The sequence below is a fragment of the Podarcis liolepis genome (assembly GCF_965112155.1).
Source record: "Podarcis liolepis genome assembly, chromosome: 7".
Lineage (NCBI taxonomy): Eukaryota > Metazoa > Chordata > Lepidosauria > Squamata > Lacertidae > Podarcis > Podarcis liolepis.
In genome coordinates, this window is record NC_139561.1 from 93,312,356 (window position 1) to 93,327,750 (window position 15,395).

Below are 15,395 nucleotides of genomic sequence, written 5' to 3' on the forward strand. Positions count from 1 at the left end.
GGGTATAAATAGTAAATTATTATTATTCTTATTATTATTATAGCTAGCAAGATAAGGGATGAAGGGAGTTGTAGTCCAACATCTTTGGGCCAAAGGCTGAGAAAGGCTGAGCTAGATTATTCCCCGAATCCATCTCAGAGAGAGAGAGAGAGCAGAAAGGAAGAGCTCTGCACACCATGCACATAGAAACACTTTTTATTCATTTGTTAATAACAGATAAGCAATAGCATAGTGATATTTTTGTCATGCTAAGGCCCCCGCCCCCCGCTTTTTCCCTTCTTCCAGTGTGCCTGGGCGGACGAGGGGGTCAGGGAGGACAGAAATCATGCAAGATTCAACAGAGAGCTCAGCAGAGGGCACGGCAAGCCATCTCACTCGACAGTTTACAAAGTTATTTGTTTCGTTTAAAAAATAAAGAATATACATGGAGGCAGAAAGAACACAATCCAGTGTGGTTTCTACATAAAAAGGAAGGGAATCTCACAGGAAGCCACGGGGAAGGCCTGCGACTGAGATCCGGTGCAACGCCAGTGGCAAGTTGTCATTGCTATGTTTGGGGAAGACTACGTACTCCCGGTTCGGACAAGGGAGGTGGAAGGACAGGCCTAGGTTCTTTCCCCTAGTGGCCAAACGCGAAGCTGAAATCAACTGAAAGGTTTATTTATTGCTGGTCAGTGAAAGGTTGCAGAGTGATAAGGAAGTTACAAGGACAAGTGAAGGATGAGGAGGTCGTGTATTTACAGCTGAGAGATGGCAAGCTGATGGCCAAAAGATGGCGCAAGATTGGGGGTACCTTGGCATCTTGAAACAAAAGAGAAAATGGGGGGGATTTAGCATGGAGGGGAAAGTGAAAGGCAAGAGGCTTGGACTGCAATCTTGGCATACCAGTCTTTCCTCAAGACCCCAAATGTTTCTCCAGGTTTGAGTCTTTATGCTGGAATGCAGACATCCTCTCCGGACGTGGCTGTCCAAGCAGCCCTAATTCAACAGGTGCGGCGTTATCATCACTGGGAGCCTGTGCTCCCCCCCCAAAAGGCTGCACCTGTTGCATTTCTGCACGGGCTGAAGGCAGAAGACTTCCAAATGTGGCATTCGTAGTCATCTTCCCAAAGCCCTTTGGCCTGTTTTTTCTCAGGATTGCTTTCTGCACTCTCCAAACGGACCTTGCAGGTGTGATAAGGAAGGAAACAGGAGCACATGCAGAGAGATGAGCAAGGAAGGAATTTGCTCAGGAGGTGGGGAAAGGAGGCCTTGTCCTTACTCCTCTCCCAAGCTGGGAGGAAGTCTGGGAACTTTGGCTTGGTCTGGAATGAAATCACGCACACTACTGTATTTTTCGCTCTATAAGACGCACCAGACCACAAGACGCATCTAGTTTTTGGAGGAGGAAAACAAGAAAAAAAATATATTTTGAAAGCAGCAATCCCTCTTGCTGTTCTGGCTTCTGGGATAGCTGCGCAGCCTGCATTCGCTCCATAAGACGCACACACATTTCCCCTTACTTTTTAGGAGGGAAAAAGTGAGTCTTATAGAGCAAAAAATACGGTACTTTGTTTTCTAACTGCGTGCTCTCTGACTGCGGGTGCCACCCGGTTTGCACCCACAATCTCGAAACGTTTAAAGCGCTGATGCAGAGATTCCTCCACCAAAACTTCAAAAGGGTGACTGGATTTGAAGGTTTTGCTTTCCCAGCTCACTTTGACACTCGTCCTGATCAATTCTGCTGATCTGCAGCAATATTTGAACCCAGGAACTCTCCACCTTGTCAGCCTCAGGAACTGCCCCGATAGGCAGATACCATGTGCTCTCTTGCTGTCCCAATATTTTGATTAAACCCTTTCCAAGTGAGCTAAAATTTAGGGACCTCTGAGCAAAAGCTGTATGTTTAAAATGTTAACCGAGATGGATTATAATAGCTAACATGCTGCAGCTAATGAACGCTGGAGTTGAAGTGACAGTGAGTTATAGCAGCTTTTGCAAACCTGGGTCCCTCCAGATGTTTCGGAAGGGAGCTTCCATCAGCGCAACCAAAACATCTGGAAGGTACCAGGCCGGCAAAAGGAAAGTTATAATATTTCTTTATTCTCTCCCACCCACCACCCACCCCCATTTTTTTAATAGGAAAAAGTGACTTCTGGAAATATATGCTCAATATACACACAGAGATACACATACTACAAACCATCACAGGCTGTTACTGGGTGGTTTCCTCCTCCCTGTAGGCTAACTCACACAAATGCTAAGCACAGCTGCTAACACACACTACGTTTTAGATGAGACTTGCATCTGCACCCCACAGGTCGCTATTCTTCAACTGCAAAGAAAACTAATTTTTCTGAGGAGTTAGTGTGCTCAGATGCTACAAGTCGGGCCCCTGGACGCTGCAGACTTTATCTCTTGCTCCTGTCTGTGTGCAAGAGGTCAGCAAGAATGCCTTGCCAGAGCCAGCCTTCGCTTCCAAGACATTTTGGACTACGACTCCCATCAGCCCCAGCGGGCTCAGCTGTGCTCCCATTGGCCACAGCAGTCCTACGGCCAGTGCTGGAGCTGATGGGAGTTGTAGTCCAAAGCATCTGGAAGGACTCGACTTGGAGAAGGCTTCACTGCTGTTTCGAGCTGCCATCCTGCACTGCTTTTGTGTCCTTCTGAGGTCTTGGGAGGGCTTCCTCCTGTTTCCTGAGCCTCTTTGATACCTCTTCGATGAAGACGCTGTCCCCAAGAGAGAAGGGACACTTTGGGTAAAGGTGAAAAGGGGTGATATCCCCTCTCCCTGATTGCAAGAGAGGCTGGAAACCTCCCCGCTCTCCTAAGGGCATCAGAAGCCCTGCTGGATCAAGCCAAAAGGGAGCCCGGGCAACTTGGGTACCCCAGTGGCCAAGCAGAGTCCCTGACGTGAAGTCCATAAACAGGCCATGAACACAGCAACGCTCTTCCCCACCTGCAATTGCCAGCAACTGGGGTTCAAAGGCAGGTTTTTGCCTTTTCTGCAATGTCGGGTCTCATCAGCACTACCCGCCTGTCTGGGGAGCAGAGGGAAAGAAGCCAGTTGCTCTGTGGGGGCCACCAGAAATTGCTGGGGGAGGTGGATGTGGACATTGCCCACAGGCCATGGGTTAGCCGCTCCTGCTGAGCACACTTACCTGCAAATAGTGAACTCAATGGGGCTTACTTCGGAGCAGCCCCTGAACAGGCCTGCAGCGCAAGCGACCAGGCTGCCCAGGGAACCCTCTTTTTAGGGGAAAGCTAGAACGAGGAGAGGGCAGAACCGGGAGCATAGCAGAGGGAAGATAACATTAATCTCGTCTCAGGCAACAGGGTTCAGCTTCTACCAAGGCAATCTGCTCTGCACGTGTGATTTTCCAGCAGGCATAATGAGAAATTCCGCGAGTTTGGGATCTTTTGCGACACGCACCAGGTGAGTGGGGAGGAAGCCAGAGATTTGTCTCCAGACCATAGCTCCTAGGGCTCTGTCCTCCATTTAAAGACGTCTGAGCCGACTAAGCGCGTGAGCTTTTAGGTGCCAATTAATAGGCTGGAAAACGAAGAGGTGCCAGAAGAGACCTGCTTTAGCCGAAATCCCATGGGTACGAGTGCCAGGAAACGGGGGACGGAAGGTATAAGTATAGCATTTCTCACAAACTACTAGAGGGGTGGTGTTAATATGTTTTAACAAGGCACTGGGGTTCACTAGAACGGCAATCGGGAGGAGAGATGAGGGCAAAAAATAACCGAAGAGCAGTCTTTGATTACTTGGAGAGCGAAGAAACAGCAGGGGAAAAGGGAAGAGGGAGCCGCAGGTAGGTTTACGACTGCATTTCTGCACGGAGCATCCACGGAAACCAACAGCAGAAAAGTAACCTGCAGAAGACAAAGGGAAGGGGAGAGAGAGTTTGAAAAATGACTATTGATGAAGCTCTGGAGAAGGACAGGAAGCAGCAGAAGAGGAAACATGTTACATTGTATGAACTGCCCTTTAATCTTCAGATGAAGGTTGGCATGGAAATGTACCGTATTTTTCACTCTATTAGATGCACTTTGTCCCTCCTAAAAAGTAAGGGGGAATGTGTGTGCGTCTTATGGAGCGAATGCAGGCTGCACAGCTATCCCAGAAGCCAGAACAGCATGAGGGATTGCTGCTTTCACTGCGCAGCGATCCCTCTTGCTGTTCTGGCTTCTGAGATTCAGAATATTTTTATCTTGTTTTCCTCCTCCAAAAACTAGGTGCGTCTTGTGGTCTGGTGCGTCCTATAGAGTGAAAAATATGGGTAATTATGAAATAAATTAACCCGGAAGTGAAAGGTCCACTTCCTAGAACCACTAAACGATTCCCGGTTTCTCCATGTGCATCTCAACAATCAATGCTCTGGACGTCCCTTAAACCAACCTTCTCCAACTTCTTGTGTTCCAGATGTGCTGGAGGGGCCCATGCTGGCTGGGGCTGGTGGGTTGTGATTCCAAAACATCTGGAGGGCACGTCATGGTTGCAAGTCGCTTTGAGCTGCCTTGCGAAAGATGAAGCGACTAACAAATTTTGTAAATAACAATAATGAATATTGAGGTTGGAGAAGGCGGGTTTAAAGTAATTCCTCTCAATGTAAAGCTTAGGCACTTTCATTGGTAAGGCAAGGCCCAAGCCAGCGGTACTGTATATATATGCTAGGGTGGATTTGAAAGTCAGGTACGGATCCAGAAGGCAAAATCCAGCTTCTGCTCTGAAGGCAATGGGATGGCTTTGAGCAAATGTATTTGCAGAATTCATTTAAACCATGTTTATGTTCTCTGCACTCAGAGAGACTTGAAAACAATTCATAGTTCAGATCATAAGACACAATATTGGGGGGGGGGAGGGGAGAGACCCAGAGAACAGCCAACAACATCCATCACTAAGTTACTGGGGCAGTTATGAAAATAAAGTACTAAAGGAATATGATTGTATAAATGAGTACAAGGGAGTCTTGGGTTTGCACATTAGCCGTTCATCTCAATAAGGTTGCAATCATCCATTTTGTTTCTAACACTAACCACAGTTTATTGTTATGTCCAAAAAGGTGTAACTGTGTATAAATGCCAGCAATTGGGAAACACTGGCCTGTGAGCGCTCCAGCTGGAGAACAGCCTTTACCAAAGGTGTCATGGGCTTTGAAAACACTCAAACTCAGGTTAAGGTAAAGGGACCCCTGACCGTTAGGTCCAGTCGCGGACTCTGGGGTTGCGGCGCTCTTCTCGCTTTACTGGCCGAGGGAGCCGGCGTACAGCTTCCGGGTCATGTGGCCAGCATGACTGAGCTGCTTCTGGCGAACCAGAGCAGCGCACGGAAACGCCATTTACCTTCCCGCCAGAGCGGTACCTATTTATCTACTTGCACTTTGACGTGCTTTCAAACTGCTAGGTTGGCAGGAGCAGGGACCGAGCAATGGGAGCTCACCCCGTCGCGGGGATTCGAACCACAGACCTTCTGATCGGCAAGTCCTAGGCTCTGTGGTTTAACCCACAGCGACACTTGGGTCTACTCAAAGTCAAGATGCAAGGGAGAAATGTGCTAAGAGGAAGGCATGCTTGGCAAATCCACACCATGATCAACTCCCACCCAGAAACCAATGTCCCCACGGTGGAAAGACGTGTGGATCCAGAATTGGCCTCCACAGTCACTTTTAAAACCATGTTTATGGAAGACAATCTTACTCAGCTACAAGTGATCACCAAAGAAGAAGAAGAAAGCAGCAGCAGCAGCAGCTATGTATTATTGAAACAAGACAGGATCAAACCATGGTTTCTGAACCTGACTTGTTTGCGGTTCATCGTTTACCCTCCCCACCGTTTGTCCTTTCGAACCTTACAATAATTTGTGGTTAAGTGCGAATTAGGAAATGGATGTTTCCAACTTCTTCCTTGTAGCAACAACTCCCATCATCCATGACCTCAGCTGGCTGGGGCTGATGGGAGTTGTAGTCCAACAAGATCAGGAAGGCAACCGGTTACCCATCCCTGCTCTAGGTTAGGCCCCAGACCTGCCCAAATCTGCTAGGCTTCACCCCAGACCTGCTCAAGCCCCCCAAAATCCACCTCCGTGGTCAGGCTGAGCAGCAAAATCCTCAGTAGGCCTCCCCCAATGGGTGCTCTAAACTGGTCCCTGGCTCCCCTCCTTGGTCCACTCAAGTTCCTCCCACTTACTTCGCTACTTAGCGTGGGAGGAGGACAGGAGTCTATGTAGGTCAGGCATGTCCAACCAGTCCATCGCGATCTACCAGTTGATCATGGGGTGTCCCTGGTCGATCACGTGATCCTGATTGACATCCTCCCAAAAAACTCAACAACTTTGGTCAATCCAATGGGTAGATCACTGTCAGTTTTTTTATAGTGGGAGTAGATCACAGTCTCTTGGGAGCTGGACATGCCTGATGTTTGTGAATTGAAGAGATTTCAAAGGGAGGCAAACATAGGTTGTCCTTACCTAGAGATGGAGTTTTCCGATGTGATATCTTTTGGGGTTCTGACTGCTGTGAAGTTGCGCTTTGGCTGTGAGACTGCAGGAGAGGGAAAAGGAAGAGGTGGTCCTTTTAAGAACGGAGAAAGGGTGGCAAAAATGTATAAAAACAAAAAGAAAGAGTGTTGGAGATGTGAAACAGAAGGTACCTTCTATCATATGTGGTGGGATTGTAAGAAGGTAAAATCCTACTGGGAAATGATATATAATGAATTGAAGAAAATGTTAAAAATAACTTTTGATGAATTTTATGTTAAATCGTCGTTTTTAAAAAAAAATACTTGATTTCATTGCTCTTTTAAAATATTTTATATTATTTTATGCAAACCACTTAGAGTTTCTTTTTGTTGATTAAATGGTACATGGATCTTGCTAAATGCATTTTTAAAATTACTAGATTTCAGGTCCAGGAGCCCCTCCCTCCTAAAAAACAACCGTTTGGCAACCCTATGCAAGAACTGGGAAGCAAAGGGCTGAATTGTCTCATGCACGTTGTAGGACAGGATTTCATAACAAGACATATTTGTGTAAAAAGAAGAAATTATTTTACGAGAATATACACCTGTGGGTGGGTTTGTTGTTTGTTTGCTTGTTTTGCAACAACAGCAACATGTGAATGTCAGCAGTTTTAAAACAAAAGTACATGTCTAGGTAGGCATGTGATAAAAGTTTTTAATGCAGCTGCATTTACTGTATTGGCCTGAAAATAAGCCTCGCTTTTCCCCCCAAATTCCGACCGTGAAAAGTTAAAGTGTGGCTTAAATTTCCGACCTTACAAAAACGAGCTTTTACGATATCTGCTGAAACAGACATACGGTAAAACGGAACGGGTGTGAGTGCCTGCCGAATTTGAAGGGAGCGGCTTATATTTGGGTATTGTCTTTTCTTCTTCCCTCCCCCTTGAATTTTAAAGCTGCAGCTTATATTCGGGTGCGGCTTATATCCGGGCCAATGCGGTATATGGGAAAACATCACCTGCTGAACTTGTCAGGCAGCATTAAAAAGCACAGGAGGCCGACAAAAGTGGGAAATAGATCTTTGGAAACTTTGCATCTTTGTTCACGTGGGAGGAAACAGGGGACAAAACCCAGGGTGTACCTACTAGTGACTTGGTGGACTTTCTTTGCCGAAGTGCCATCTCCCTGGGAATCTTTGGGGCCTCCGATTCTGCAGCAGAGAGACGGCCACGATTAATTCACAGTCAAGAACAAGGCAAGCATAAAAACCAGATTAATTGCCAGGAGATCAAAGGATTTTAGATTTGGAAGGAGACCCCCAAGGTCATCTAGTCCAACTCCCTGCAATGCAGGAACCACAAGCTAAATAATCCCTGACAGATGGCCGCCCAATCTCCGTTTAAAAATCTGCAAGGGAGTCAACCACCTTCTGAGGGCGTCTGCTCCACTGTTGAACAGCTCCTGCCGTCGGAATTTTTTCCCTGATTTTTTCCCTGAATCTCCTTCCTTGTCATTTGAAGCCACTGTTTGGGTTCTGCCCTCTGGAGCTCCATCTTCCTTTCAGATTTTTGAAGGTGGCTCTCATTTTTCCTCTTTCCCAGGCTAAACGTACTCAGCTCCTTCAACCGTTCCTCATCAGGCTTAGTTTCCAGGCTTTTGATCATCTTGGCCACCCTCCTCTGCACACCTTCCAGCTTCTCAACATCCTTCTCAACATGGTGTCTTCCCACCTGCCCCCTTTGGAACTCTGATGTTTGTAGTAGTGGCTATGATTATTTTAAAATGTTCAGGGAGGCAGGAGAGGATATATTGTTTATTAATATCCTTCCTAACCTGTGCTAGCAAGTTTCTTTACTTAGCAGAGTTTACATTCCCCTTTTAAATGCACAGCAGATAACTGGTTGCAGGCTTCTTTAAGCCTCTCACTATTAGGTTCCTGGTAAGTTCCTGATAAGTTCCTGATAAGTTTAAAAGAATAAACACGCCACAATCTTGTGTAAAGTACAGTCATACCTCGGGTTACAGATGCTTCAGGCTGCGTTTTTTTCAGGTTACGGACCGCCAAAACCCAGAAGTACCAGAACGGGTTACTTCCGGGTTTCGGCAGTCGCGCATGTGCAGAAGCGCTAAATCATGCTTTGCACATGCGCAGAAGTGCCGAATCGCAACCCGTGCGTGCACAGACGCGCTGCTGCGGATTGCGAACACTGTGGGTTGCGAACGTGCATCCCGCACAGATCACGTTCGCTACCTGAGCGTCCACTGTATATAAAAAAGTTTACTCACATTCAGTTCACAGTTGGATCCCTGAAGGCAGACTTAGTTACAAAGTTATACATATGGGGATAATCCCAGTGTCCTCTGTTGGCTAGAAGCCAACAGAGCATTTCTAGCTAAAAAGCTGCTCCAATGACAGAGGAAGTGAAAAACAGAGAGAGTGCTGGGTGCCTTGCCCCTTTTGTTATCTGGACAGGTAAGTCACGCCCACCTCTTGTCACATGTAAAGGAAGTATGTCCCAGCCAGGAGGAAACAGGAAGTTTTCGACTGGCTGGACCAAACATCCCCTTGCATCTCCACTCTAGGAAAACAAGGAATGTTTGTACTTGACTGCTGCTTATGTATCACATCCCACAATATAGGTAAAGGTAAAGGGACCCCTGACCATTAGGTACAGTCATGGCCGACTCTGGGGTTGCGGCGCTCATCTCGCTTTATTGGCCGAGCGAGCCGGCGTACAGCTTCCGGGTCATGTGGCCAGCAGGACTAAGCCACTTCTGGCGAACCAGAGCAGTGCACGGAAACGCCGTTTACTTTTCCGCCGGAGCGGTACCTATTTATCTACTTGCACTTTGACGTGCTTTCAAACTGCTAGGTTGGCAGGCGCAGGGACCGAGCAACGGGAGCTCACCCCGTCGCGGGGATTCGAACTGCCGACCTTCTGATCAGCAAGTCGTAGGCTCTGTGGTTTAACCCACAGCGCCACCCGCGTCCCTTATCCCGCAATATATACCGCCTAATTTTCAAGTAAAGGCAGCAAACGAATCAGCAGCTTCTCTCCAGAATATCCTCCCCAAATTAGAACAGGATCACTCTTAGCTATGTTAAAAGCTATTTTAGCATTTTGTTAAATCACGCCAAATATAAATCCCACACACCTCTGCACTCTGGAAGGAGGGGCAAAGACTCCATGCTTAGGGGCGCAGGTGAAATAGCGAACTCCAAAGACAGAGCCATCGTGTTTTCCTGTGGGCTTGTCAAGTTCAATGCCAAACCAGTAGCCTGGAGGGGGGGGGGGAGAAAAACAGGCAAATTAGTCAGAAATGCAGATTTTTAAATTACTGTTGCTAATTCCAACAGAGACTAGGAACTCGTCTCACAGATTTCAAAGGGGACTCCCTCCCACATTAGTAATACTGAGGACTACAACCTTAATCCCGCAGAATGCTTTGGAATCAGCGTCCTCGTTTGCACTCTCCCAAAAGAACAACACCTGAGGTAGACCACTATTACTCCGATTGTCAGAGGGGTGAAACTGAAAATGATCTGAGGCCACGCAGGGACATCACAGCAGAGGCAGGACTTGAACTCAGGACCTTGAGCTCGAATCAGGACTCCTGGGGTTATTTTTCTAATGGTAGCGATCCAAAGTCTGCACATCGGTCTCAGGGTCTCAATGGTCTGCCCCACCCCCTGGACAGGATCTTAACTCCTCCAGTGGAAATGGATTCCCAGATCACCTGCTCTTGGCTTACCTGGGGCAAAATCTGTCTTCCCATAGAAACGAATGATGCCTTGCTTCTGACCTGCCACCAGGACGTGATCCCCAATCTCAATCTTCAGTCCTTCACGGTCCAGGCTGCCAACAGATAAGGACTTCTTCCTGAGAGCTGGACAGAGCAGACGGGTAGGGAGAAGCGAGATCTGAATGTTTTAGTTTGCTACATGTTATGTACTGAGTTGAATGGGATCCAAAATGCAGCAGTCTAATTGGTCCTAGAACAATAGGATCCAGAATGCAGCAGTCTGATTGGTCCTAGAACAATAAGATCCAAAATGCAGCAGTCTGATTGGTCCTAGAACAATAAGATCCAAAATGCAGCAGTCTGATTGGTCCTAGAACAATAGAATCCAGAATGCAGCAGTCTGATTGGTCCACAGGAGCCACCCAATCCAGCTCCAGGTGGAAGGGAACCCGCAACCTGATTGGCCTACAGGAGAATCCCTGAATTAGCCAATCACCTGGGGCCCATTGTGTAAATAATGTATATAAGGCAGACATTCTGGGGGAACTTCCATTCCTCCTCACCACTATGAGCTGAATAAAGAGCATGAAATCCACACTCGATTCCGAGTATATTTCACTACATAACTTATTTATCTTGTTTTATTTATCAAATTTCTATCTCGATTAAAATAAAACGTATTTAAAAGCATCCAAAAACATGGTGAACACCTGAAAACAATTGCGGGGGATTCCTACGACACATCCAGGTCTATAATTTTATTGTGTCTGTTGTTTGTAAAACTATCTGTATAGAATCATAGACCCGTAGAGTTGGAAGTGTCAGGAGGTCCTACGCATGAGTAGGAAGCCGGCAGAGACACATGAGACTCCATTTCCTCAGGGTCTTGCGAAAGAACAATGTCAAACAAAAACTGATGATCTCCTTCTACCGGTCCACAATAGAAAGTGCCCTTTCATCCTGTAGTACATTGTGGTACGCTGGTTTGACAGCCATGGACAGGAAATCCTTACAGAGGGTGGTGAATACAGCACATGACATCATGGGCTGTCCCCGGAGTTCGCTAGATGAAATAATAATAATAATAATAATAATAATAATAATAATAATAATAATAATAATTTATTATTTATACCCCGCCGATCTGACTGGGTTTCCCCAGCCACTCTGGGCGGCTTCCAACAGAATACAGTGGTGCCTCGCAAGACGAAATTAATTCGTTCCGCGAGTTTTTTCGTCTAGCGAATTTTTCGTCTTGCGAAGCACGGTGTCGGAAAAGTTTTGGAAAAGCTTCAAAAATCACCAAAAACCTCAAAAAAGGCTACTATGTACACTGCGTTCTATGAGTTGCTCCTCGAAGTCAAGTCGCAACTGTATTAACGGTGTTAAGAAAAAGGAAACAAACTTGCAAAAAACGCAAGACGTTTTCGTCTTGCGAAGCAAGCCCATAGGGAAATTCGTCTTGCAAAGCAGCTCAAAAACCGCAAAACCCTTTCGTCTAGCGAGTTTTTCGTCTTGCGGGGCACCACCGTATTAAAATACAATAACCTATTAGACATTAAAAGCTTCCCTAAACAAGGCTGCCTTCAGATTTCTTCTAAAAGTCTGGTAGTTGTTGTTCTCTTTGACATCTGGCGGGAGGGTGTTCCACAGGGCGGGTGCCACCACCGAGAAGGCCCTCGCGGGAGACCGCTGCCTCAAGAGAGCGAGGAAAATTCTTAGAGACGACTCACACCCTGAGCAGCACCTCTTTAGTCTCCTACCTTCAGGCAGGAGATATAGAAGTATAGTTAGCCGCACTAACAGGTTAAAGAACAGCTTTTATCCGTGGGCTATTGTGCTGCTGAATGGAAAAAAAGAGTGGTGCAATTGACTTCCGACAAGCGCACAGAGATCGAACAAGACTGAGTGGGGCTCGTTTAATTTCACTGCACATAGGTGGTATAGTGACGATAAAGGTTTATTTATTTATTTGCATGCCTGACTGGCATGTTCTCTCCCTCCTGGTCGTTCTTTCAGGAGATTCAAAAGCTTTCTCCAGCCCGAACATCACAGCGACTGATACCAAGAACTATCAGCACACTTCAGGATCAGAAGTATAGGCCGTCAGCGTTCAGACTCAGTAGCGCAGCTTTTTGGCGAAACTACATTTATTTACATATACACGTATACTCGGAGCATCGCAAGTCCGCTCCTTCCTCTTGCTCATCAGACAGCAAAGATGGAGAACACAAGGACAAATGTCCTACATCACGGAAACACAGTAATAAAAACATCCTGTCTCCGTCGCTTCCCACAATGTGGAATGAAAACATACACTGTCGTGGGATAAAAACAATCCCGTGACTGCAACATGGGAAAAGAATCCTAACAGGAAGGGACGACAAGAGTCCTCTAGTCTGACGTCCTGCAATTCAGGGGTCTCAAGTAAAGCATCCACAACAGGGGCCCCTCCAACCTCTGCTTAAAAGGAGAGTCCACAATGGAAGAGAGTCCAGTTTACCTTTCTTGTCCTTGTCTTTTTCCTTCCGGCCCTTTGCGGTCATGCGGGAAAAGTCCATGCGGGGGGTTCGGGGGGTGGAGGTCACCGACGAAGGCGTCTGATCAGTGGCTTTGGTGATCTTGGACACAGAAGCAAACACTCCTGGGAAGGGCAAAGGGGAAGGAAAACCGGAAGCCCAAAGCTTACATGGCGGGTAAGAACTGTGCAAACAACAACAACAATTTATACACCGCCCATCTGGCTGGGTTTCCCCAGCCACTCTGGGCAGCTGCCAGCCGGATATTAAAAACACAATACAACATTAAACATTAAAAGCTTCCCTAAACAGGGCTGCCTTCAGATGTCTTCTAAACGTCATAGTTGTTTATTCCTTTGACATCTGATGGGAGGGTATTCCACAGGGCAGGTGCCACTACTGAAAAGGCCCTCTGCCTGGTTCCATGTAACATGGCTTCTCGCAGTTAGGGAACTGCCAGAAGACCCTCGGAGCTGGACCTCAGTGTCTGGACTGAACGATGGGGGTGGAGACGCTCCTTCAGATATACTGGACCGAGGCCATTTAGGGCTTTCAAGGTCAGCACCAACACTTTGAATTGTGCTCGGAAACGTCCAATTAGAACCATTTAGTTTAATCAATTCAAAAAAACTTGGTGATGCCAGCTTTTCAAAATGGCAGTCATTTATGTCAGGAGCTCAGCATACACTCGAGTAGGACCCTGGCAGAGACACATGCCCGACTGGCATGTTCTCTCCCTCCTGGTCGATCGTTCGGGAGCTTCATAAGCTTTCTTCAGCCTGAACATCACAGCGACCGATGCCAACCGACACCGGCACACTTAGGGATCCGCAGTCTTCGCAGTTGCGTAACACACCTCAGCAACTCAGCATTTTGGCTAATCGACTTTATTTACATATAAACACACACGGAGCACTGCAACATGGCTCCCTCTCTCTTTAGCATCAGACAGCAAAGAGAAAAAGAACAAAGGACAATAGTCCTACTTCGCAGAACACAGGAACACAAACATCCTGTCTCCGTCACTTCCTACTCTGTGGAGTCAAAACATATACCGTCGTGTGATAGACAACAATCCCATGACTGCAATCATGGAGCGGGAATTCTAACAATTTATACTTCCAGTGACCCCCTGACACCCCCTTCTTAGCATCCCGCTAGGAAATCCCGCTCCCCCAGGGGGCAGAACCACCCCCTTTGGGAGCCCCTGGCCTAGAAGGCGTGTGCTGGGGGAAACCCAGGAGTTGCACTCTTCTACAGATTTGATATTTGTGTAGTTGACTTGGGCGGCTGCTGGATTTAATGGCAGAGGAGTGCTGGTGTCAAGGGGGCATAACCCCGCTTTAGATTACCGTGTTTCGGAGGGCAGATAAAGTAACGGATTCCTCCCACGCTGCCGTCGTTCTTGCCGTCCGGCTCGTCCAGCTCCACGCCCACCCACTGGCCGCTGGCAAATTCCGTTGTGCCGCAGAAACGCAAGGTGCCCAACTGCGGGGAGGCAAGGCGAGATTGGGGAAACAAGACGCAACAGAGGAAGTCACTTTATAAAAATGAATCGGACCACTGACCCATCTAAATTAATATTGTTGGCACAGGCTGGCAGCAGCTTCCCTCGCTTTCGAACTGTTGCGGAAATGACATGGTGGGCGCCTCTGTAAAGTTGTTACAATGTTACAAATATTATGCCTGAATGTATCCCTTCAACTTGACAGCTCAGGGAAGATACCTATAAATTTGTAGAAAATCCATTTTTTAACCGACTCTCCTCATTCCAACACCATTTTAATGCTGAAAGAAAAGTGAGTTTAGGCTCCACCTGTTAGGATATTTCCGTTCCACCTTAAAAGGGAGCAGGATGTTTGTTTCACAGCCTGAGTATTTCCTGTTCACAGGAACTTTATGTTTGCTATTGCTTTCGTTTCTCTCTCTGTCTGAGACACTGACGCAGGCAGGCAGTCATGTCTTTCTTTGTTCTGATCAACGCTGAATAAAAGCTTGTAAATAATGCTCTCCTGAGTGCATCTTCTGGCTGTGCATTATCTGCTGGTAAGAGTGTGCATGAGCCCTGGAATGTGGCATGGTATTTTCAGGAAACTCGTGTCGCTAATCGCTCATACTGCGTGACTACAGGAGACCAATGGATCGTCCGGCAGCCGGCTTGGGGGCCATGATGAACTTTATCTCCCTGGCAGCATCCCAACACCACCTCCCTCCATGAACCAAGAAGCAGGAACAGAGCATCCTGCCATAATTCCCCAAGCGTGAGAGCACAGACACGACCCCCCACCCAGGGAGTGACCAGGGGGCAACACTAGACAGTTGAGCAAGTCAGGTGTTCTGAAATCCCATCTCCAGACCAGTCCTGAGGGCAAGGAAATGTCAGAGATGTCAGGAGTTTCACTGTTCTTCCGGTGATGGGGACTTAAGAGGTATTGGGAAAGGGGTCTGATAAAGTAACCTAATGTTGAACTCATGTAACCCTTGTGTAAAAAGGTAAAGGGACCCCTGACCGTTAAGTCCAGTCGCAGACGACTCTGGGATTGCGGCGCTCATCTTGCTTTACTGGCCGAGGGAACCAACGTATGTCTGCACAGGTTGGCAGGAGCAGGGACCGAGCAATGGCAGCTCATCCCGTCACGGGGATTTGAACCGCCGACCTTCTGATCAGCAAGCCCTGGGCTCTGTGATTTA

General features: G+C 47.3%; 1 protein-coding gene and 1 long non-coding RNA gene across 4 annotated transcripts in view; one reads left to right on the top strand and one right to left on the bottom strand.

The window, feature by feature from the left end:
• LOC310712949 overlaps positions 1 to 15,395 on the top strand; it is a 2,318,697-nt gene that overhangs the window by 2,182,006 nt on the left and 121,296 nt on the right. The gene's annotated exons all lie outside the window — the stretch shown is intronic.
• The window catches only part of CLIP3 (CAP-Gly domain containing linker protein 3), a 36,576-nt gene continuing 21,360 nt past the window's right edge, over positions 180 to 15,395 (bottom strand). For 2 of the 3 annotated variants that reach the window (XM_083516241.1, XM_083516243.1), the window contains exons 8-15: positions 14,057 to 14,192; positions 12,689 to 12,829; positions 10,195 to 10,329; positions 9,598 to 9,721; positions 7,587 to 7,651; positions 6,452 to 6,524; positions 1,545 to 3,858; positions 180 to 1,324 (exon numbers count right to left, since the gene is read on the bottom strand). In XM_083516241.1, coding sequence (XP_083372367.1) covers positions 3,804 to 3,858; positions 6,452 to 6,524; positions 7,587 to 7,651; positions 9,598 to 9,721; positions 10,195 to 10,329; positions 12,689 to 12,829; positions 14,057 to 14,192 — 729 coding nt within the window. In that variant the 3' untranslated portion in view covers positions 180 to 1,324; positions 1,545 to 3,803. Of the gene's footprint in view, positions 1,325 to 1,544; positions 3,859 to 6,451; positions 6,525 to 7,586; positions 7,652 to 9,597; positions 9,722 to 10,194; positions 10,330 to 12,688; positions 12,830 to 14,056; positions 14,193 to 15,395 lie in introns of those variants that run through there. The other variant, XM_083516242.1, reaches the window with a different exon arrangement.